The sequence below is a fragment of the Pseudozyma hubeiensis genome, assembly GCF_000403515.1.
Source record: "Pseudozyma hubeiensis SY62 DNA, scaffold: PHS66, whole genome shotgun sequence".
Classification (NCBI taxonomy): domain Eukaryota; kingdom Fungi; phylum Basidiomycota; class Ustilaginomycetes; order Ustilaginales; family Ustilaginaceae; genus Pseudozyma; species Pseudozyma hubeiensis.
Genome location: NW_012133848.1, coordinates 41,852 through 65,160, shown reverse-complemented (window position 1 = coordinate 65,160; position 23,309 = coordinate 41,852). Strand labels below are relative to the sequence as shown.

The window sequence follows — 23,309 nt, the reverse complement described above, 5'->3', positions numbered from 1 at the left end:
CGTAGCATGTTTGCTCTTGCGCGATGCTGATGCTGGTGTCGATCTTGCCGAGGGACTAGCTGCATGTTTGGATGTGGATGGCGTTGAGGTAGTTGCCTCCGCCTTCCTTTTGATGCCAGGCATATCGGATTCCAGTGCCTATCTATCCGTCGATTGATCGCAATGCGAGTCTCCTCGACGCTCTGTGTTATGGTGTAGAAGGGAAGTAGGGGCAAGGTATATGGCGACCAGGTTGAAGCGAAGGGTCGAGCAGAAAGTCGTGTGGAGAAATCCACAATTCTTCCAAAAACTTTTTTTTGCGCCTCAGCTGGAGAGCCACACGAGAAATTCCTCAGCCTCCGCAACCCGAAACAATCCAACCGATAGTCGACTGGCAGTGAGCAGATCGGGCGATCGAAATTGAGACCACTCAGTCCAACACTCTGCAGCTCGGAAGGCGTGTGCGGGCGTGCATGACAGCCAACACCCAACACCGTCGTGCAATCTTCTCATCCTCAGACATCCAATCACCACCAAAAAACTATTGCACAGCAGCAACATATCTGAATTGGCAACAGAGCGCAAATATGTCGGACCATCAAGAAAACGACGACGCCGTCCACCAGATCGACGTCCAGAGTAAGCATTTCACTTGGTCCTCCTCCACTTATCACTTATCGCCGCAGCTGTATTCACTGACCACTCCCCTTTGTGCATGCGCAAACAGACAAGAGACTTCTCCACGCAGCGAGGACGGACGATCTTGATCTGCTGCAAGAGATCATCTCCTCCGGCGCCTTTGATGCCAACCACAGCGATGGAGTAGGGCGCAATGCTCTCCACTACGCTGCTGCCCAACAGTCGACACAAGTCCTACCTGAGATCCTCAACCTGGAAATCGATGTCGACTATCAGGATCGCACCAACGCCGATACACCGCTGCATGCTGCTGTCAACGTCGATATTCCAGACGGTGAAGCGGCAAAGGAGGTGGAAGAGATCAGGAACTGGATCGGTAAGTCCGACCTTTCACTCACGTGGATGTGTACAAGGCAAAGCTGACCTTCCTCCCCTGTTCAACCAGTCAACGAGCTATTGGAAGCAGGTGCAGACCCAACAATTCCCAACAAAGACGGCGACTTGCCAGCAGACCTCCTCTCCTATGGCACCAAATCACGATCGCAGCTCGGCCAAGACCTGGTCGCAAGATTGAAGAGAGGTCAGGCTGAGATGCAGATCAGCGCGGGCGATATTGCCAATGACGATGACGTTGCTGATGATGGCGAAGGTCAGTCCATGGAAACATTGCTGCTCAGATGATATCGCACGCAAACTGACAATAGACTCGAGCCCTTGTTCTGCACATACAGGAAGCGAAGGCACACCATCAGAAGAGTAAGCTCAAGCACGCATTGTATGGCACAGCAGACAACATCATTGGCATCACTCCATTAGAATTGCGATATCAGAGTGAACTAGCGTACATCCATCACCTTGACCGTCTTTCGCGGACGATCATCAAGGCTGCTCGCTTCGGCTTTGTTCTGCTCCTGCTCCTCCTCGACCACAGGCCGTCCGACGGTCTCGAGCTCCTCCTCCTCGGATTCCGACATGATGGTGGCTGAACGCTGCTTTCTCGTCTGTCCCGTCTTTTGCGACGAAGGCGACGCCGGCTGCTGGCTTTGCGTGCTTCGCAGCGCTGCTTGCGCTAGCGCAGCAGCGACACGATGCGATGGACTGCTCAGAGCCGGCTCGCTCGCGACGTTTGGTGTATCGTGATCGCTGTCGGCCTCTTCGACGTGAACGGGAAGAATCGGACCGATCGACTCGGACGCATTCGTGCTTGTGCATCTATCAGTGGTTGAGCTAGTTGTAGGCGCGGCAGCAGCGGTGGACGTAGGCTCGGTGAATCCGATCCCATCGTCAGTCCCGAGAATCCAGACATCAGCGCCGCCTTGACGATGCAACAATTCGCGACCGAGCCAGTCGAGATCGGATTCATCGTCAATGGGCCAGGCGTCGAAATCACCTTCGGCTTGATCGTCTAGCGAGGCCGTGGTAGGTTGGCTACTTGGAGGCGTCCCTGTTTCTTTCGTGTCTGAGGTCTCTTCAAAGAACAGCATGGGAATACCTGTAAGCGGATGGACCGCGACTCTGGTCTGAGTGCGAGCTGGGATTTTGGCTGTGGTTGCTGACGAAGGGCCCACACTTCCTAGCGGAACGCGTTTTGAGCTTTTCCGAGCACGAGGCTGGTAAGGTGCGTGTCCGCGTAGGAAGACCGGAGCAGCGTGGATGAAAGGGCTGGGCCGATGATTCAATGTGAGCCCAGTCTGGTCAGCGAGGTCACTCCAGGCCGCGTAGACATCGGTAGACCGAGCTGCACGTGCTACGTCCTCGCCGCGGCTAGGACTGGCCCGCAGGTGCTGATGATGATGGTGATGGTAGTGTTGCGGATTCCAGAGATCAGAGACCTGGTAGCCACGGGTAGCAAGAAGCCGTCGACCGAGCATGTCGATAAGCTCGTCATCCTCGTCCATCAGCTGTCTGAGCCGACCTGCCAGCGTCTGGGTTCTCTGCCTCTGGGTCTCGGCCTCGATCAGAGCCTCAGCCGCCGCGTGAGCTCGAGCCTCAGCCTGTTGGCGCGCTTCCTCGATGGCCAAGAAGGCAGCAGCTCGTTCAAAGTCATTGTCGTCAAATAGGTATAGCAGCGACCGCGCGTCATCTTGGTCCTCCTCGATAGCCGCAGGTTGTAAAGCTTGGCTCGTCTGGTTGAGATGAACATGCAGCGGGATCTCTTCGATCTCGATCGTTTCGAGCAAGATGGCTTCGCGGCTCATCTTGGCAAAAGGGCGATACGATGGCGAGGTGGAAGAGGGACGAGAAGAAGGCAATTGTCTGAGAGCAAGCGGCTAATGTCAGCTGCATGTAGTCACGGCTGATTCAGGGTCCAAATGAGCTCGATGCAGCCCCAGAGCACGGACACAGGCGTTTTTCAGCGGAAGCGACACCGACCAGCTCTGAATTGGCTAGAGCACGTCACCTCACTCCTGCTGCAGGCTGGCTGTCAGTTGTGCTCCACAGACTGTAGCGTGCCGCCGTCTGTGACAGATCTCGAATGTGCTTTCGGAAAGTTTTTAGGGGTTTCCCCAAATCTTCCAAGACCATTCGTTCATGTTGCTGCCTGTCATCATCATCGGCGTATAGAGCTTTGACGGCCGTTTCAACATCGTCTCCGTCATGGCTGCGAAGACTGATTCACCCGGTTCCACTTCCGGCAAGACTGCTCTTGTCTCATTCCCTGGCGCCGACTATACACAGGCTGCCGCTCTCCGGGCAGCACGCCAGGTGCTTTCGTCGCGAGGCTGGCAGGTGGAGCAAGGTGACGGTGCCACAGAAACGGCTCCCTCAGATAAAGATCTCTACCTTGTCGATTACGACCTGCTTCCCTTTGAGGATCTACTTCCCGGCCCTTCTTCATCCGCCAAGGGAAAGCAGCCTCAGTGCTCAAGCTACGTTATCAGGAAAGCGCTCATTCGCAAGCACTACCTGGCATCTGCGCTCAACACGTATGCCGTCAAGCTTCCACCAGGCGCTGCCTCGAACCGTTTCCGGACATGCACACCACAAACATGGCATCTCGAGATTCAGTTCGCCGACGAACTGGATGAGCTGCTGATGGACGACCTGTACGACTTGGCCGAGCTGCTCGAGGCAAACGAGGCCGCGGTCCAGCAAGAGCGACTCGCTGATGTCAAGTGGTTCATCTTGAAGCCCGGCATGGCTGATCGAGGGAACGGAATCCGCATCTTTAGCACGCTGGAGCAGCTGCAGACGATATTCGAGGAGTTCGAACCCGACTCGGACGACGAAGAGGACGGTGCCAGCTGCTCAGAAGAGGAGCAGAGCGGCTATGGGGGCAAGGACACTTCGGTCATGGCAAGCCAACTGCGACACTTTGTGATCCAAGAATATCTAGCATCACCGCTCCTGATAAATCCTGTCAGCTCCCAACAAGGTCAAAACGCTCTTGCTGCGTCCTTGTCGCAGAAACTTCGCGTAGACAGCGATGCGACGGGATCGAGCGCCAGAAAGTTTCATCTTCGCGCCTATGTTCTCTGCGTGGCTGGGCTCGCGGTCTACTTGCACGACGACATGCTGGCACTCTTTGCTCCGCTAGACTATCAAGCGCCGACGAACGATACAGTGCGCGACCTTCGTTGTCACCTGACCAACACGTGCTTGCAGGACGACGGTTCCTTGGCTGTGGGCAACGATGCTCGGCCCAAGGAAGAGAACGTCTTTTTGTGGTCTGATCTTGCAGGCTCCACGATCAAGCGAGTGGACGCAGAGCAGCCATGTGATGATGAGACACTTTCAGCAGAGACCATCCAAGATGTGCGACGCAAAGCCTCCGGTGTAATTGGTGCTGCTTTCGAAGCAGCGGCAAAGGCAGGGAGCATCCACTGGCAGATGTGGCCCAACGCATTCGAGGTTTTCGGCGTCGACCTCTTGGTCGGTCACGATTCAGGGCAAAGTGCCGACAAAGGCGAAGAGCTCAATGTTTGGCTTCTGGAGGTCAACGCGCAACCTGACTTCGCGCAGACTGGTGTGCGACTCAACGCCGTCATCGACCATCTTTTCGAAAGGGTCTGCGAGATCGCCGTGCTGCCGTACCATTCTCAAGAAGAGCATCAGCGAGAGCTGGACGAGTGGAAGGTGGGCGAGTCGCGGCATGGAACCACTCTCTGCTTCAAGGAGGATCTCGGACGAGGCTTCTGATTCCAATCTTTGCACAACCATCTCAGAGCCTGTACGTCTGTGCAAAAGCCTGTGTGTACAGCCGGTTCAAGTCAGTCGATTCCTTGCCCGCAAGCATGAGGACAATCCGAAATTGTTAGACCATTCTGCACGACAACCGAAAAGACAAAAATGAGACGAAAAAACAATAGTGGTGGAAATCACGTGAAGGCTCTGAGTCGCGAAATGTACGCAGCGCGCTAGCCGTGCAGCTTTCTGTGCGTGTGTTGCAAGCTGTCCGAGACTGGCTCGGCTGGCAGCTCAGACAGAACAGTCAAAAGCGCTCCTCTCTGTGGTCTATGATGTGCACTAAGTGCTTGCGACACAAAAGCGTTCGCAAGCCTGCCACTCAGGAGCACAGACTTGATAGAAAGTACGAAGCTGGTCCAATTGACGAGCGTGAGAAAGGGCGCGTGAGCCGATGTGAACGTGGAGCGAGGATGTACTGCAGTGTGTTCTTTGGAAGGATCGAGGGACTGAGCCGGTTGTGTGCTGTTTAGAGTCAAGTCGGCAACTCCGCGTATTCTGCGCTACCGCTTGTGGTTTTTGACCAATTCCACATTGTGCTGCATTCATCTCGACCATCACTCTTCGGATCACACCCAACACTGATCCTCTTGGCCATCGGCTCTCCTGTTCGGCGCTCAGTCGACTTGGCCGTTCCTCGAGCTGAGCTTCAGAGTCTTAGACAAGCCTTTGCCTTGTAGACCGCTTTGCTCACGACCGCGCAACGCGTTACGCTTCGCCTCAAGTACACGACAGATTGACGCACGACATTCATCCCATCGACTACATCCACCTGCTCAGTCAATTCAGCAAAGCTCTCTGACAATCTGCATCCACTTAATCGGCACTAGCACGTATCTTTCTTCTGCTAAGCTCTCCTCGACTATACAACGACCATGCCGACAGCTCGATCGGCTTCACGCCGTGTCCCGGCACTCGACGATTCGGCAAGCGGCTTGGGCTGCAGCAGTAGCTCGAGCTCGCCAATGACGCCCGAAGCGCATCTTCTTGGACATGTCAACAACATGCGCAAATGCTGCGACATGTCCCTCTTCTACAAGAACCTTCAAGAGCAAGGTATCGACTTTATCGCAGACAGCCTTCTACACGCCAACGATATCTTTGCCAAGTATGCGTGAGTGTTTGCTTGCTCTCTATTGCACATCGAAGCCGCCACCAGACCTCGTGAAAGCAAAACATCCTGACCTCTGAGCTCATTACTGCCTATTTGTTTACATACAGAAGCACATCGCGCACCGTCGCATCACCATCCAAGCTGGCCGGAGAATTGCTCAAATCTCCCACCCGTACTCGTGTACGCGCTCGTGATGCTACGAGTACGGCGGGCCGGTCTCGTGGCGCACTGAACGTCTCAAACGACCCATTCGTCGATGCGGCCGATGTATTCGACAAGGAGAACGCACCGCTACCGACACGAGCCTCAAGAACACGTACTGCTTCTACTGTCGAGCCGCAGAAGGGCCGTGGCAAGGCAAAAGCAAAAGGCGTTCGAGGCGTCGACGACAGATCTTCCTCTCCTCTTTCCAGGCCAAGTCGGAAGGTGCTCGCGGATATCAATACACAAAAGAACGGAGCCAAGAAAGCTGTGCAGACAAGTATCGCAATAGGCAGGAAGACGACGCACAAAGATAGGGCCGCGGAGGATGACAGCATGGTCACGGAAGCGTCGCTTCAAGCAGACCGCTCACCAGACGAGACCATGCCGAGGGCCTCTACGCCACCTCCACCGCAAGCTTCGCCTCTCAAGATTCGTGCTCGTGACGAGCATGCCCAGACTACTCAGGCGGCGGAATCATGCGACAACGCCGTTTCTATCCTAGATTCCGACGAGGACGATTCGGATGGCGATTCCGACGTCGAGACCGCAAAACAAGTGGCGGCTGGCAAGTCCAAAGCTGCCCAAGTCGACAATTCTGAGGCTACGGTGACGTCCACTAGCATTTCACAGAGCACTCGCAGCGAAGGCAACACGGTCTCCTTTCACGCTGACACGACCGACACAGCGCGGTCCCACGATAACACGGTCTCGGGCACACTCGTCGACCCCAAACTCGAAAGTGCCCGTCAAGCGGCGTCTGCCCTCCTCACTAGCAAGCTGCAACAGCAGAAGGACGGCATCGTCGACAAACCCATCAAGCGAACGCTCGCCTCCTACGGCGCAAAGAAGAGCTTGCCTGCCGTCGCTAGGGATGCGCGCGCGAGCAACGCAACCACCACCATTCATCCTGCTTCGACTCCCGCCGGTCCCGGTTTCCGCTCCAGCTTCCTCAACAAGAGTCTGCGCAAACAGATCGCCGATCAGGAAGCTCTCGAGAGCGGCGATGACTCTGACTCGGACTCGGATGAAGACGAAGCGGGCCTCGTCGCCGGTGCCGCCTTTGCTGCTATGCACAAAAAGACCGCAGCCAACACGCAGGCCAACACCTTCGCCAATGCGGCACCGGCACCGAGCTCCAAGAAGCGCAAGAGCGATGTAGCCCTTCAAGCCACAGTAGACACCGCTTCGAGTTCAACCGTACCTCCGCAAAAGATGTCCAAGCTCGCTGCAGCGATGATGTCCGCCAAGACGCCATCGTCCGCTAAAATGTTGGCAGCAAAGAAGACCCCGGCTACCGGGCCCGCGTCTAAGCTCGAACAGTTCCGAAACAACTTGGCTCACGTTGCTCGCAGCACTGGAAGCGGCGCGAGCGCCAGCTCAGCTGCGCAATCGGCGTCTTCCGTAACGTCGCCGAGCACCGAGGCAGCCACCATGGCGCCGCTCGTCGTCCCCGACTCTTCCAATGCCGCCACCGATGCAGAGGTGCTGACATCGCAAAGGACTCACGCTCCGTCTGACACCTCGAGGCTTTCGGACTCGAGATCCTCAGACTCCGGCTCCGAATCGACCGAAAAGATCGCCGCAGGTACCAAGAGTGGCGAGTCGACTATCAAAGCTTCTGCGATCCCACGATCGCCCGCACGCTCTCCTTCTCGAGCCGCCGCCACTTCGCCGATGAGGCCTCCGCCTCGCACCGGCAGTGTTCGTAAGTCTCCCCGCAAGCTAGCAGAGCAGATGAAGGCAAGCGAGCAGAAAGCAGAGAGGTCGGCTTCGCCAGGGCCCAAGCCCAAAGATAGCGCAACCCTGTTCCAGTCGAACCGGTCGCAGGAGCCACGAAGCCCTACAACGCAGCCTCGAAGTCTTGCTGCGCTTTTCGGCAGCCCCAAGCACAACACTAAGCTACCCACTCTGTCTTCTACCATGGGCGGCAGCACTACTCCTGCTCACTCACCTCCCAAGAACTGGCAAGGAAGTCGCCTGCCGTTTGCGCCATCGTTCCAAGTACAATCGCAAGCACAGCGCGACACGAACAAATCCTTGCCGCAGACTCCAGCGGAGGAGGTCGTCGAGCCTGTCACGAAGCAAGTGGTGGAGACCCAACGCGTCGTCTCCGCAACTTCGACGACCCAGACCACCTCCAAGATGGAAGCAGCAGAGAGCCAGTTCTTCGACGCTCGCTCGAGGGAGAATACGCCCGAGCTATCCAGTGTGCCAGCTCCAGCAACATCAACCGTGACGACGAACCCTTCGACATCTGGCAAGATCGCGACCGAGACGGCCGCCAGAAAGGAGCCACTCCCAGTCGCTGTGGTATCGGCTGCTGCGAACAAAGCGGCAAGCACCGCCAAGACGGCTTCTCTTTCCCCGAAAAAGGTGGCCGCGAAGGCGCTTGCGAAGGCAGGTCCAACATCGCCTACCAAGGCGAGCAGTCTCCGAGCTGCTGCCAATGCCGCGTCCCCGTCGAAGATGAAGTCACAGGCATCAGCGCGCGCAGCACAGCAGTCCGGTGTGCCAGCGCCCTCTGCATCTCCCTCGAGGGCCTGGGGCATTGGTGAAAAGATCAAGGGCTTCCTCGGGCTCCATGCCTCCACCACGACCAACACTTCTACTGCAGCCGCTCAGACAAAGATCTCAGCATCGAGCACCTTCCAGCCGCGTGCCAATCTACCCAGCAGCGCCACTAGCGCCAGCATTGCCGACCAAAAGGCCGTAGCAGCAGCGCCTGCGCCGGCTCCGGCCATCCCAGGTGCCCTGCTTGCAAGCCCTCCGCCTTCAGGCAAACCACCGCAGGTCAACTCGACCCCCTCGAGCGCGAACGCATCGGCGCTTGCTAACGGCAAGCTCACAAGCATCGCTCGCGCCGAGATGCTGCGCAAGAAGCAGGTCGAGGAGGAGGAGCGCAAAGCAAAGGAAAAGGAAGAGCGTCGACGAATGCTGATGGCCAAGAAGGAAGAGCGTGCCAAAGCCGTCGCCGAAGAGGAGCTCGAAAAGGAGAACCGCAAGCGTGCGCGCGATCAGAATGACCGCATCGGCCGATCTGGCCTCGAAGATGCCAGCATGGCCTCTTCCAACGGCGCACCAGCTGCTATCCCGGCCGCCCTCTTGGGCAACATCGTCGTCGGTGGTTCTGCAACGTCAGGCAGTCTGCAAAGCAGCTCAGCAAGCTCTAGGACGAGCGCTGTCAGCGCTGTCAGCGCTGTCAGCAGCGGACCGCCCTCGCGCCCTGCGAGCGCCCTCAACGGTAGCTATGCCGGTGTCAAGAGCCGCTATATGCAGGGCACAGTCCAACAACAGCAGCAGCAGCAGCAGCAGCAACAACAAAGCGAGGATAGCAACAAGAAGCGACGCGTGACAAACGACAAGGAGGCTGCAGCAGCCAGCTCTCAGATTCCCGCGAAACAGCAGCAGCAGCAAGTCCCCCCCAACGCTCGTCCCGGTACGTCAGTGGCAACCTCGCAGATCGGCGCTCCCAAGATGGTGCGCACCATCAGCCAGTCGTCGATACGGCCTGGCGCTCCGACGCAGGCACAGGTGCAACAACAGCAACAGCGTGCTCAGCCACAAGCAGGTGTTCAGCCACCGCAGCAGATCAAGCTGGCCATGAAACCAGGCGCGGCGGCAGCAGCGGCAGGATTCGGAGCAGCGCCACGCATCCCCGGCGTAGGTGCAACCGCCGGCAATGGAGCTGCTGCAGCCTCTTTGATGGCCAGCAACGGCAAGATAGTTGCTCCGGCGCCGCAAACGGCAGCCAAAACCATGGCCAATGCCAACTTTTCTTCTTCCAATCCATTCCAGCAAGCCAAGCAGCAGCAGCTGCAGATGCAGATGCAGAAGCAGAAACAGCTTCAGTTGCAACAGCAGCAGCAGCAGCAAGCTGCATCAAATGCAGCACAAGCTCAAGCTGCCGCCAACGCAGCAGCTCTGCGAGAGCAAGACTTGCATCGCGCGGCCCAACTGCAATTTCAGACGCAGAATGCCGCCGGAGGACGTTTCGAAGAGTACGACGATCCGGCTCAGGAAGATCCGGACGAGCCGTTGCCCGACATTGCATCCGAATATTCCGACTCGGAGGACGAAGAGACCATCCAAAAGCGAGCCGCCATGCCCTTGTGGACTCAAGGTGACGCGCTGGATGCTGCTTTGCTCGCGCAGTCCACGGTGGACGCAGACGAGATCTTTGGTATTCCGCAAGGTCCCGTTGAGCTCGAGAAGATCCTGCCTGGCGAACGTACTGCCAACCGCATCCGTCGCCCACGCACGTCATCTGCCAACTGGTCTGGTCCGGATGGACTGGCGCAGTGGGAGATTGACAGATACAACAAGCGGATGGGCATCAAGGGGGCTGGCGTGCAGCTTGCGAGGAGGGACGGAAGTCACCCACCTCCGCCGCCGCCTGGCGTCATGGCGAGGTTGTCGATGGCGCAACGACAGTCCATGTCACACCATTCGATGGCTGTCGTAGGCTCTGCACCCTCGGCGTCTTCATCGATTGCGCCTGGTGCGAATGGCGTCAGGAAGGAAGACAGCCGCGGAAAGCCCTGAACCATGTCGGCGTGAACAAGGTCTCTCCATCAACTTTTACGACATCATAGCATTCGAATGCCGACACATCCCACAACTTTCTTGCGAGTCGTACATAACTTACAAACTTTGTTTTTCATTTGCCCTTCTCTCTTCGCAACTCATGTGCATTTTTCTCGGCTTGCTGCTCACCTGCTGGTGGCTGACTGGTGTGTCCGCATCGTTTGTGCCGGATCCTCACGTTGGCTCTCACTTTGGGGACTCGCAGGCATTCTGTTCCGATGCACTCGTTACGGATTCGAAGACAGTCCGGGGGCGACTGACGATGGAAGAGGGCTGTGAAAACGGGAAAAGACTGAATTTGCTGTGCCAACACAAAAAGAAGTGTGATTCAAAGCTGTGCGTAGCCCGCGGCGCCGGTCTGTTCGGCAGCCTTGATCCTCTGAGCGACGCTGACGAACACTTCGTCGTCCGCATCTTCCTCGTCCACTGCCGAGCCCCTCAAACCGTGGCTCGCGGTTCCATCCGTCTTGCTGTTGTTCAGGAAGGAATGCGAATGCATCTGCAGCTGGCTGAACGAGTTGTGCGGTTGGTGGAAGGAGGACCACCGACGACTTTTGTCTCCAGCCTCTGCAAGGTGGGGAGGGTGAGCACTGGGATTCGTAGGTGCTCCGGATTGATGCTGCGGGTAGTTGTACGAGCTGGACCGCTTTGGGTTGAGCGATCCGCTTCGACGTATTCCTCCCGTCATTGCTGCTGCTGCAGCAGCCGATGGGTGCTGGGGCGGCGGTTGGTGCAGGTGCGGGTTGTGCTCGTTGTGGTGTGTGACCGGTGGTGGCGATGAGAAGGGATCGCGATCGTGCTGTCGACGTCGGCGAGCGGAGTCGGTCGAGTCGTTACCGGGTGCTGTGTTCGTATCCGTGTCCGGATGCGCATCGTCCTCCTCGTCCTGTTCCAGCCTCTGATCTTCGTCATCGGATTCGACATGAGAGTTGGAGATGAGTCGCTCGCGTCCACCGCCGGTAGATCGGACGAACGAGTCACGTTTGCGTGCAAGCCACTCGTTCTTGTTGACGAAGTTGTTGATGTCCTGCGTCAAAAAGTCGACCTGACGTTGGCCTTTGGGTGGTTGATCCTGAAGACGCAACATGTCGGAGACCTTCTCACGAATTGTGGAGCCGAGAGACCCTTGGCGTCGCATGAAACCAGATGGCTGGATCTGGTGGGAGGGATAGTTGCCAGAAGGGGTGGTGGGGCTCATGGGTCCGTTAGCCGAGGAGTTCTCGCTGGCGGCGACGACACCACCTGTGGAAGGGGTGTCCTCGTTCGTCGCCGAGCTCACTTTGCGCAGGTCATTCGCGGGTCGGATTCCTTCTTGCTCGAGCTGCTCGGCGGTGGTCATGTTGAGCATCCTGGCTTGCTTGGAAGGCGGAACCAGGCGCAGTCCTCCGCTGTTCTTGGGTTCCTTGTTGGGTTTGAATCCAGCGTGTACTCCAGAGGCTAGCGAATGGCCCCACTGTGCGTTGGACGAGACTTGGGAACCGCCGTCGTCGGCCATGGTGCTATCGTTCTCGGCTGTGGCTACGCGAGGACGACGCGGCGGCACAGGACGCGCTCCACCGGCGCCAGTGACGGTATTGGAGCGTCCAAGCGGACGACTGCTGCTGACTTGGCTATCTTCGAATGCATCCGATGCGGCAGGGTTGGGGCTGCGTCCTTCGTCTCGGCGATGTGGCGGGAAGAAAGGATTGTGGCGTTCAATCGATGCTGCGGTGGCGGCGGCAACTTCGTCCGACATGGCTTCGGCGGAGTCAGTCAGCTCGTCGACGACCGTTCGGGACGCACGACCGCGAACTCCACCTTCTGTGGGCTGGATTGGAGGAGGCGGAGGCGGTTCCGAACCAGATGCGAGTGCTTCGCGCTGCAGCTCTTCCTGCTCCTTCAACCATGACGGGAGGGTAGGCTTCACCTTGGATACTGTCGAGGAGTCTTCGCCGCTGGCTGAGCCTGCCTTCTTGGCATAGATTGCTTTGGGCGCTACTGTGGGTACCGTGCTTTGCTGCTGGTGATGCAAGGCCCCATGCGAGACCATGGAGCTTCCGGCACCCACCTCGCTGCCGCCAACGATGCCGCGGTGCAGTTGGCTGGATGCACGCCGGGCGTTTACACCCGCCTCGCCATCGTTGCGTCCCGCGTCCGAGGTGGACTGTTGCGAATCACGACGCTGCAAGGCTGCGCCAACAACACTGCCGCCGCCCAGCAGCGACTTTGTGCCGGACACCGACCGCCTCTTGACGTGCGACGAGACGGCGGCGACCTCTGGCGGCGCTGTCTGTCCGTTCAACAGGCGCGGCTTGACAGGCGCCGGCGCACCGTGTTTAGCCGACGATGATTGCAGTACGGTGAACGTCTTGGGAGGCAACGATTCTTGCGCCCTGCGCACCTCGCTTCGGGCGTTGAGACCGGCTTGGATGAGCGGACTGATGTGTCGGGGAGGCAAGGGGGGTGGGTTGCGGTCGCCAGGGCGCGGAGGTAGCGGCGGTGACCCTGCACCAAGTCGATCGGGCTGGTGGGTGTGTTGCTGCCGTGAGCGCGAGCTGCTGGCCTGCGAGGATGCGGCATCGTCGGCCGAGTCGAAAACGACTTTGGGGAACTGAGTCTGAGCTGCCATCGCAGGCGTGCCATTGCGGAAAGGGTTGGATGCTGGGGAAGAGGCGCGCACCGGCGTCGGTCTCACCAGTCGAGGCTTGCTCTGCTTAAAAGGGTTGGGTGCTGGGTCGAAGCCGCGAAGTGCATCGGACGGTGTCGAGATATTGGCCGGCGCGATGGGAGTGGCACCCACAGCTACGGCGTAGCCAGATCCGCTGACATAGCCGGTAGTTGAAGCGGCACCATCGCGGAAAGGGTTGGCGCTGGAAGATGGCAGGATGGGCACCGGCTTTCGCTGGAGCTGTTCCAGGTTGAGAGGCACGTTCGGATTGGCTACCTTCGGTTTGGGCGCGACCAACTTTGGCATCTGCGGTTTGGCGGGCACCGCGGGCGGTGGCTTGGAGGATTCGGGTCCGTCGTCGGCGTTGAAAGGCGCCTCTTCGCGCACTGGGGTCAGCAAAGGCTTCGTGCTGGTCTCGGGCTTTGGCGGAGCCATCTTGGACGGGGCTGGCACGGTGACGAGCGGTGGTGGACCCGCTGTGAAGCTCCTTGGTCCTGGCGAGGTGATCTGCTGCGGATTTCCAAAAGTTGCTGCGGATGCGCTTTGCGGTGTCGAAATCTTCTTTGGCAGAGCGATGCGCGCGGGCTTTGTCTGGGTGAAAATGAGGTCTTTGGACGCGGATCTTCCTTGCTGCGCCCACGAAACCAAGCGGAGCATAGCGAAGAAGTGGCCGGAGCCAAGACCGAGCGGCGTGCGTTCGAAGAGAGGTAGGATGTCGAGCTCGTCGGCCATGGTCATGCCGCACTCTTCGCGAAGGTAGCGCAAAGCATCCTGTTCGTCGATCAGATCTGGTTGGCCGCTGGGAGCAGGCTTGATGCTGCTGAAACTGGATAGGTAGACGAGATATTCTTGAGGCGAGAGGGCGGATGTGTCGAGAAAGGATCTGCGCGCGTTGAGTAAGGCTACTGTGGACGGAGCTCGGAGTGAGGAGGTGGATGAGGCGTTGCGCGAAGGCGAAGCGATCGTCGCGTGTGAGTGCGACATGCTGTCAGACAAGTTCGGCTGGCGCCGTGGTTCGTCAAGTGCCTGGCAGGCGCACAGGCGACAGGTGCGTGTGGTGCTGTCGCAGAGTTGACCAGGCCTGACCCGACTGCAAAGTGGTCGTCAGTCGGAGCCGTAGTGAGCAAGCAGCTCGTGGGCCGTTGACGCGATGGTCAGAGTATCCAGATGATCGTCCGACGGGCACCGGCTTTCCACAGAGTGTCTCGAAGCGGATCCTTTACCTCTGCATGGAGGGCTAGGTTGACTCAGAGAGCTTGTCCAGGTATGGTCGGAATGCGAGAGGGGTTGCGTCGATCGAATGCCCTGGGAGTCTATGCCTATTTTCCTGGAGGCTGGGTGACGAGAGACGGACGAGATCGTGACGGATACGAGACGGTCTTATGCTGTTCCGTGGTTGGGGTACGATTTCGGCGGTAACGACGGTGTGCGATATGCGGTCGATTGGCGGCGACTTCAGATCCAAAAAAGGCGGGTGGCAGAGGTGAAGATCCAAAAGGAGAGTCGGTAGCGATATGGAAAACGAGAGCCTACCGAGCAGATGCGAGATGATGGGGTCGAGAGGAAGAGGACGAAAGGTGCTGTCGGACGTCGGAGGTAGCTGGCTGACTTGAAGAAGGGCAGTCAATGGCTGCACGATCTGTTGTGGAGAGTGCACGCTGCTGCTGCTGCTGCTGCCTTGGCCTGTGAGATGTCGGAGAATGCGCCGCAGGCGAGTTGGGATTACGAAGCCGGAGGCAAGGCAAAGGGTTTGAAACAGAAGCGATACAGACGGCCACGCCGACGGGCTGACTGACACACGGAGCGACAAGAGTGGCCGACCGTCAGGAAGTGAATGAAGGCGAACGAGGGTCGCAGCCGAAACGACTGATTCCGATTGAGTTGACTGAGAATAGGCGAGGCAGCCAGTCAGCCAACGTGATATGTTGACCGAAATCGAGATCCAAGCAAGGGAAAAAAATGGATCGAATGACCGGAAAGGGCGATTACCGTGTTCTTTGAGCAGCGCTGCTGCGGTGTGACGAAGCAACGGACGAGCGGATGGATGGACGCGAATTTAGGAACTCCAGGCGGTCAGCAGTCCGCGAGCATGTAAGAATTATCGGTCAGAGCTGGAAAAGGGCAGAAATCGGCGCGACCTGCCCAAAGGCCGAACGTTGACACTGCAGACAGACGGTACGCCCAACGCAAGACAGCAGCACGCCGCGGATCGCTGAATTCGAGACCTTGTTCGTTGTCACAAGCGAGAGCCATCCAATAATCCAAAGATGGACCACCGTCGGAGTTCCAATTGCTTCTCTCCAGCTTTCTAATCTTCCCATCCCTTCCAACACGTCTGGGAGACGCAGATGCAGGCTATGGGACCCCTGTGCGCACAATTGGGCCGTAGGGCAGGGTGGTGCCGGTGACAAAGAGGGCCTCGCTGACTTGTCCACCCTGGGGCCCAGCACAAGCAGCAAGATGTGATTTCGTGACACCTTGCTGCAACTACAGTTGTGTAGGTACACCCCGAACGATGTTGAGTCTTCGTGGTTGGCAAGGTCCCCGTCGACGTCCATCGAGGCCTGTCCGGGGCACCTTTGCCGTTCCATGCTACTAGTGCCAGGACCGCCTGTATGTGCAGCATCACAGACTTTGCTTCACCGTGTGCCCTGTTTGCGAGGAAAGCGAAGATTCAGAACCCTGCTTTGCAGCACATGTTGAAACCCGCGGATCTCTTTGAATTTCTACGCATGTGCGTTGCAGATCCTCCTCGCCTCGCAACTTTGTTCGCCTTTGACGATCGACTGACCCTTCTTGACTTCTCGTTCCTCTGATGCTCATCCTCCCTACAGAGTCATGGAGACGTGGAATGCACCAAGAGCTTGGTGGTGCGAAGAGCTTAACTTGGACTCGTGCATCGCGTGGTGGCGTGCGTTATGGGGGGTGCCGTTCCAATGGAAGACTGCGTTCGCTGAATGCAAGCAAGGCTTGCGATGCGTGTGCTGTGCGACGCAAGCGAGTTGCGGCTTGGCGGCTGACGGAAGCTCAAATCCGGCCAACAAAGCTCGAACCAGAGACAACCAGCCTTTGTTTGCTCGCCTCCGCCTGCTCGCTCGCTCTTGGGTCGAAATTCCAAGCCGCCAAACAGGTTCGCGTTTTGTGTCGCGCTCGGTGCGATGCGACGTGGCGTAAACGAGCATCGAGTAGAAATTGGGGCTCGAAAGGTCTCGATACAGTCTGCACATCGACGTAATGCCACATCGCTACACTGGCCTCGTTCCCGTCGTGTCGTCCATCAACGCGATTCAGTCATGCTGTCTTCCGATCCCCCCGATATCTTCTCAAAGTCAGCTTGGTTGACAGCTCAGCGCACAAACACACACACATATCCGCTGCACGCGACAAGCTGAAGCATGACTCAGTGAATCCATCCTTTCCCATTGACGAATCATCAGTATCACGATGACTGCGCCTTGTTATCCTTGCCATCGGAGCTTGCTGCGTTGCCCACCTGCAACGGCGAAGTGAGATTCTTCTTCGCCTCGTGCTTGGGCGTAGCAGGAGGCGTGTTTTCCGCGCTCATCATGCTCTCCAACTTGGGCTTGAACCCGGCTTGCTTGGCGTCCCCTTGATGCTGCATCTCGAATGCTTGCGAGGCAGCCGAGAACGGTAGTTTCTTGGCCGCAGGCCCGGCGTTCTTCAGCTCGGCCACGTGCACATCTTCCGAGAGCGAGTGCGTGCGGTTTCGGCGCGTGGTCGCAGCTGCGGTGCCGCTCTCGGCGCCATTGCCGGAGATGCTCGTCGTCGCCAAGCTGGCGGGCAGCGCCGATGTTCTGCTGGTCTGCCTGGAACCAGCACCGTCGAGAATGCCGCTCGATCGAGTCGCCGTCGGCGACATGGCGCCTCCCTCCCTCATCAACGCCCGCAGATCCTGATTGCTTCGGTTGCGCTTCTCCGCAAACGTCTCGCCGCTGGCTCCACCTCCGAGGCTTCCACGGCTGCCGCTTCGCGAGCGCGAATGGGTTCGACTGCGTCGACCCCCCGAGCCAGGCGTACCCGGGCTAAGCACGCCGCTGCGCAGGCCGTTGACCAAGTTGGCCGGGTTGAGCATAGAAAACACGGCTTCGTAATCGCCTTCATCCTCGTCTCCGCTCTCGGTGAAGCTCGACGCTTCCGAGCCGTCCTCGAATGATGCGTCCGCCTCCTCTGCTTCGCGCTCCTCGTCTGCTTCCTCGATCGCAGACCCATCGTCCGCTACAGATCCTCGCGTGAGGCTCGAGCTGCGAAGAGTCTTGATATCCTCGGCCGTCATGGATCGGCGCGTCGACGAGCGACGGCGTTTGCCCCATCCAAACAGGCGCTCGTCCATCCATTGCAGCGGGTGGCTAAGTGCGTCGTTGGTCGCACCGCTCGTCGACTTCTTCTGCTTCCAAACCAGCGCCTCTCGCTGTGGCGTAGGCGGCGCCGCAGCGCTCGGCAAGATGCGATTCTCGGCAAAGTCGTCCCACACCTGCGGCGCGAGTTCGTCGATGAGTGCATGCATGTCGGCGCTGATCTTGGTTCGCGTCTGCTGCAGGTCAACGATCACCTTGTGATTGCCGGGAATGAGAGAGATGAAGAGCGGAGGTAGCGACTTGTAGATATCGATGCCCACCTCGGCAAACTTGAGCGCGGAGTACGACATTGTGGGCAGCACGATGAGCGTGTATAGCGGCATGAGAGCGCGCGTGCGGGGCGAGAGCTCAAGCTTGTGGGCCAGATACGTGGCAAGCCCGGCGTAGAAGGTGTACAGGATGGGTGCAACACCCAGCGAGACCAGCACCTTCCACGTGGCGAGCACGTCGCGTCCGGCCACCTTGACCTGCGATGCTGCCAAGGCCTCCTTGGCCTTCTTGTGGCTGATGATCTTGGCGAGGATGATGATGGGCGAGTTGAGCACCGCTCCGGGAAGCGCCAGGCCACCCCACAGTCCAAGCAGACCGAGGCGATAGGCCAAAAGACCGAGGCTGCGCCAGCCTGCCCGTGTTGCTCGCTCGACCTGGTGATCACGCAGACCTGCGTAGCGCAGCTTTTTGTTGTATCGCAACACCTCGTCGCGGAGCTTGACCACGCGCGGCTCATCCTTGAATTGCAGGTAGCCCATGATGAATTTGCGGTTGAGGGCGACCGTCTGTCCCAAGCTGAGCGACTGACCTGGTGCGCGGTAGAGGCGACGACCGGCTTGAACCACCATGAGCGTCTCGTAGTCAGGCGCGCGCAGCGTGACGCCCTTGAGACCGTCGTAGACAATGTCCATCATCTGTCCCACCGCCTTGCGCTTGCCCTCGCCGCCCTCGTCGAACTGACCCACGAGCTCACGAGGGACGTCGATCGGCGCGCCGAATTCGACAACGGCGCGGCTGCGGAACTTATGCGGATGGAAGTACGAGAGACCGACGGGGACGATGCGTACGTTGAGATCGCGGTTGGCCGACATGGCGCCGAGGGCCATGATGACGACACCGGCTTTCAAGGGCAGCAGATCGGTACGGTCGTGGCTTCCACCTTCGGGGAAGATGCCGAGGCATCCGCCCTCTGCGAGCTTGTCGTAGACTTTTGCGTACATCTGTGTCTGATCGACAAAGGGCAGGCAGGAGTACTTGCAACCTTGATCTTCGAAGAGATCCGCAGCGACCTTTTCCAATGCGCGTGAGCTCGGGCTTTTGGATGACTTGTTGCCGGCCTTGGGTGGTTCTGGCTGAGGCGTCTTGCCGCGCAGCATGTCGAGCGCACGAGCATCCTTGAACTCTTTTTTGATCTTGACCTCGGTGTCGCTGATGATCTCTACCACCTCGGCAGTGGCATGTCCGCAGGCTTTGGGAAGCATGATCTGACCCTTGGGCTGCAGCTGCGACTTGAATGCGGTGCCGTGCCCTTGGAGCAAGAGCGGATCGCCAGAGGGATGGAGCGAGATGTAGCCTTTGCCCGCTTTGGCGCTATCGGCTGCTCTGGCAACGGGGATGGATTGCATGATGCGGGCGGCAGCTCCGACGAAGCGACGCTTGATGCTCTTCTCTGCAATGAGGAAGGCGACCCTTCGACCCGAGGCGCGTCGTACCTCGGATGCGAGCAGCAGCGGGTCGAGAAACTGGTTGTGGTGGGGCGCAGCCACAAAGATGACTGGGTCTTCACGCGGAATGCGCCATGCCGACCGTGGACGAATCTCGCGAAAGAAGAGATTGATGATGATGCGCCAAAAGAAGAGCGCGATGTCGAAAGCGATGTTGGACGCCATGATGTTCTGCGATCGGAAGATGCGGCAGATGAGCCTTGCGACGATATTGGGTACAATTCGATGGAGAGGGATGGGCAGCGATTTGAGGAGGCGATCAAAGTCTTTAAGGACCGCAAGGAACTTTGGCGAGTCTCCTTGACGAGCGTAAGGAATAGGTTTGGCGGTGAGCGAGAGATGTTTGGCTTTGCGTTGATACTCTCTTTGCTTGGATCCGATCTCAGCAGCAGTCCCTTCGGCAACGGCAGTGTCTGGATGCCTTTTCAGGGGATCGTTGCTGGGAAGGTGCGAAGGATCAGTGTCGATCGACGGCGGATGCGGTGCCGACGCTGTCGACTTCGTGGATGAAAGGTCGCTGTGATGAGGTGTCGGCGGGGATGCGAGAATTCGGTTGACCGCAGGATCTCGTGAGGATGCTGCCGAAGGATCGGATGGGCCGGTCATTGAGCGACTGGATTCGGATGGGAAGACTGGCTATGCCTCGATGCAGCTGGCAATTCGACCTGAGACCAAATCACGTTCAGGGATGCGCAAAAGAAAGACGGGTCCAAGTTGGACGAGCGAGCTTCCTGAGGTACGTCTAATGGTCGTGCAGAATAGGTATAACCGCTCCCAAAAGCACCTCGAAGAGACGTGGGAAGACGGTGGACGATGGGAGGAGTTTCGCGAATGCCGCAGTAGTGAGCTCGGTTCGCAACGCAACGGGGTGATGCAGTCTTGCTGTCTCTCAGCCAGAGCCAGGGACGTTTTTGACGATGGTGATGGTGGAGAGGTCAGAAGTGACGGCACCTTCGAGACACGAGGCAAAGAGGCTTCCAGCCTTAGTCACGGAAGATGTGGCTGGCGGAACAGAACAGCACGAACCCAACACTTTTGAGGCGTGCACCTTTTTCCATGTTGCGAAGCCACGAAATTTGGCTCTGCACGCAGGCGCCTAAAATGGCTGGCTCTGTGGGAACCATGGAACGCGCACGATCCAAGCGGCTGGGTGTCCGTGCCTTGGGTTAGGAAGTGCAAAATGATCGATCTGAGAGGCCTGCATGAAACGCGGTGGACCACCACAGCCAGCTCAGTTTCCCCAGAGCGAGAGAAGCTAGCCGATGACCCTTTTTCCGACTCAACAACCCCGGATGTCTCAAAAAGAAAAGAAAAGAAAAGAATTGGAGTCGGTACGTTGGGTAGCTCAGATCTGAGCAAGACAGCCGCTCCAGCGGCTTGGATTTGTCGCTACAGCCGAAGCAGAGACGGGAGAAGCTCCACGGAACAACATCACACTCCTTGGCTGTGATCATGGCGACATCTCGACATTGCTGTCAGACATGATGCCGCATCGCTTCAAAATGCAGAAGCTACAAGGAGATTTACAGCCGATCGCAGATGGAGAGCTCAAGCCCGATCCTTTTTGCGGCAGCTTCCGAGTACACCTCGCGGTTGGTATCGGTGCAGCAGAAACGGAACGTTGCGCTGCCGATGGTGTAGGCGTCGATGTCCCTCGTTTCTGTTCGTGCAGCTATGTCTGGCCTCCCCCGTCGTGGCGAGCGTCTTTTCTTCTCGTCCTTGTCGTCCTTGGATTCGAACTTTTTGTACTCGACTCGATTCTCTTCCTTTTCCACCCAACAGTTGGGCTTGACGTACGGTGCCAAGGCTGATCTAGTGCGATTGTTGACAACAGAGTCACATCCCAAAGCGCAGTACATGGACCTGATGGCGTGCTCGTCCACCTGTCGCAGCGCCGCTTCTGGCGATTCGTCACCCTGCACCCTGCACTCGAGCGTTGCGGCTGTAGTTGCAGCGGAAATTGGAAGCAGACGTAAGCAAACTGTGTCGGTCGAAAGCGCGTATCTGCTCGGCGGATACTTACTTCTCGGACACGCGGGCTTTGAAGAAGCGATGGCGCTTCTTGCCGTGTAAGCAAGGATAAGCAAGATACAGCTTGTCGGCACGATCCTCATGGCTCCTGCTTCGTTCGTTCTTTCCGATTGGAAGGTCTAAGGTGGTGCTTTAGGAAAAGGCTGTGGTCGAGTCAAGTGATGGGAACCACATGGACAGCAGAATTGCACGACCTTTTATGCCTCGTGATGTGCAATGTGCAAGCGTGGCCCCTCGAGCTTCGTTTCATCAGCCCACCACGATGGCCTCCTCAATGAAAGACATGAAGCGAATGGCTGCCGCAGATGAAACGGGTCCATGATGCCATAACGTTCGTGAGTTTCTTCTGACTCGGTTCCCGCTGATGCGCCGTATGGAGAGTTCCAAGATGTGCTGTCACAGTATGGCGACGAGCGACAACCGCGACCTCCCTTGTCAGAGCAGATCGGCGACTTCATCGAGGAAACGGTCGTAGTCCTTCTTGCCTTTGTCGGCTGCTGTTTTTCCGCTGCCTTCCGTCGACGTTGCGACGCTTGTCGGAGGAAGGTGCGCCTGAAGAGACTTGAGCAGATCCGTCCTGTCCTTGGCGGAAGCCGAAGGTGAGTGTGTCATGTCGCTGGATGTGGGAGCTGCATCAATTCGGCCTGGAAGGCCGCGCTGCGTCCTAGCTTTCTCTTCTTGTCGCTTTTTGCGGATTGCGGCTGGGACGAAAGCGGTCGCTTCCTTTTTGAGATCGCGTAGCTGCGGTTCCGCAGAGATGATGACGCCGTCGGGTACCGCTGGTGGGGGCCCCGGCGGCCTCGATGGGCCGCATGCCTGCACTGGCAGAGCACTGGCGGTGGCATGGGGTGCCGGTGGTCGAATGGAAGGATCAAATGGCGGACGAGGAGGCAGACTAGCCGGGTATTGAGGAATCTGGCCGCCTACCGGCCCACCTCTTTGCTGAAGATGAGCGGGACGCGAGCTTCGCCCTGTGCCACCTGTGCCGCGCGTCGGACCGCCGTTCCCCCTTCCCGGTGGCCCACGACCTCGTGCCCGTCCGGCTCCCCTGTTGAGGTGAACCGCATCGATCCCTGATGATGCAGCCTCTGGCAAGAGTCTTATTGGAGGTGGACCGGATGGCATGATGATATCTTTGAGGTCTTCATCGACGCTTGAATCGTCGCTGTCGTCGTCCACGCCCAAGCCTTGCTGTTGTGTCTCTTCTGGAAGCGGTGGAGGCTTAGCCGCATCTAGGAGGCCTTCTTGTACGAGCTGAGCATGCGGCTTTTCCAGATATGGCATGCCTGGTGGCGGAGCGCCGTATGGATTGAAGACGGCATCGTAGTAGATGCTCCACCGTGGGTCCTGAGCTGTCGTATGCGATGGGGCAACTGCAATGCTCGGAGCCACGTTGTGAGTCTGGGAAGCACTCGAAGAGCCTGGACGGCTTTCGCTGAAGCTGTCGGAGGGCTGCTCGTAGCCGCGTACAAAGTTGCGCTGATCCGGATGCTTGCGAATGTATTCTTCCTTGATGCGCTTGACGCTGGCAACTTGGTCCTGCAACCTCTTGAGCTCTTCTTGTTCCTCTGGCGACAAAGCCGTTCTGCTCGTTTCGAGCCGTTGGACCTTTCTTTCGAGCGAGGTTGTATCCTGACGCAGGGTGCGTGCCTGGTTGGCCTGTTGTTTGCGCTCCCGATTGCGTTGAGCCTCACGCTTGATGGCTGCTTTGCGTGCAGCCTGCACGGGATCAGTCGATCTGGCCATGCTGGACTCGCCTGCTCAGATCAACGCTGCTCGAAAAGCGGAAACGGACGGACAGGTCGTTGGTCGCATTTCAGGTGGTCGGTCATGAG

General features: G+C 58.2%; 8 protein-coding genes across 8 annotated transcripts; 3 read left to right on the top strand and 5 right to left on the bottom strand.

The window, feature by feature from the left end:
- Nucleotides 1-566: 566 nt before the first annotated feature.
- On the top strand, nucleotides 567-1,378 carry PHSY_006796 (ankyrin repeat protein; the record flags this gene model as incomplete). Its single annotated transcript, XM_012337393.1, has 4 exons — nucleotides 567-618; nucleotides 707-994; nucleotides 1,064-1,267; nucleotides 1,350-1,378. The coding sequence occupies 4 exons, from the start codon at nucleotides 567-569 to the stop codon at nucleotides 1,376-1,378; spliced, it is 573 nt and encodes a 190-aa protein (XP_012192783.1).
- A 76-nt stretch (nucleotides 1,379-1,454) lies between these two features.
- Nucleotides 1,455-2,816, bottom strand: PHSY_006795 (timeless protein; the record flags this gene model as incomplete). The annotated part of the gene is made up of 1 exon (XM_012337392.1): nucleotides 1,455-2,816. The coding sequence occupies one exon, from the start codon at nucleotides 2,814-2,816 to the stop codon at nucleotides 1,455-1,457; it is 1,362 nt and encodes a 453-aa protein (XP_012192782.1).
- Nucleotides 2,817-3,216: 400 nt separating this feature from the next.
- On the top strand, nucleotides 3,217-4,758 carry PHSY_006794 (hypothetical protein; the record flags this gene model as incomplete). Its single annotated transcript, XM_012337391.1, has 1 exon — nucleotides 3,217-4,758. The coding sequence occupies one exon, from the start codon at nucleotides 3,217-3,219 to the stop codon at nucleotides 4,756-4,758; it is 1,542 nt and encodes a 513-aa protein (XP_012192781.1).
- A 1,010-nt stretch (nucleotides 4,759-5,768) lies between these two features.
- Nucleotides 5,769-10,663, top strand: PHSY_006793 (inner centromere protein; the record flags this gene model as incomplete). The annotated part of the gene is made up of 2 exons (XM_012337390.1): nucleotides 5,769-5,917; nucleotides 6,025-10,663. The coding sequence occupies 2 exons, from the start codon at nucleotides 5,769-5,771 to the stop codon at nucleotides 10,661-10,663; spliced, it is 4,788 nt and encodes a 1,595-aa protein (XP_012192780.1).
- A 370-nt stretch (nucleotides 10,664-11,033) lies between these two features.
- On the bottom strand, nucleotides 11,034-14,336 carry PHSY_006792 (hypothetical protein; the record flags this gene model as incomplete). Its single annotated transcript, XM_012337389.1, has 1 exon — nucleotides 11,034-14,336. The coding sequence occupies one exon, from the start codon at nucleotides 14,334-14,336 to the stop codon at nucleotides 11,034-11,036; it is 3,303 nt and encodes a 1,100-aa protein (XP_012192779.1).
- A 2,455-nt stretch (nucleotides 14,337-16,791) lies between these two features.
- On the bottom strand, nucleotides 16,792-20,049 carry PHSY_006791 (CTR1 suppressor protein; the record flags this gene model as incomplete). The annotated part of the gene is made up of 1 exon (XM_012337388.1): nucleotides 16,792-20,049. One exon carries the CDS (start codon nucleotides 20,047-20,049, stop codon nucleotides 16,792-16,794), a length of 3,258 nt encoding a protein of 1,085 aa, XP_012192778.1.
- Nucleotides 20,050-20,966: 917 nt separating this feature from the next.
- On the bottom strand, nucleotides 20,967-21,557 carry PHSY_006790 (hypothetical protein; the record flags this gene model as incomplete). Its single annotated transcript, XM_012337387.1, has 1 exon — nucleotides 20,967-21,557. The coding sequence occupies one exon, from the start codon at nucleotides 21,555-21,557 to the stop codon at nucleotides 20,967-20,969; it is 591 nt and encodes a 196-aa protein (XP_012192777.1).
- Nucleotides 21,558-21,909: 352 nt separating this feature from the next.
- On the bottom strand, nucleotides 21,910-23,220 carry PHSY_006789 (hypothetical protein; the record flags this gene model as incomplete). The annotated part of the gene is made up of 1 exon (XM_012337386.1): nucleotides 21,910-23,220. One exon carries the CDS (start codon nucleotides 23,218-23,220, stop codon nucleotides 21,910-21,912), a length of 1,311 nt encoding a protein of 436 aa, XP_012192776.1.
- Nucleotides 23,221-23,309: the final 89 nt, after the last annotated feature.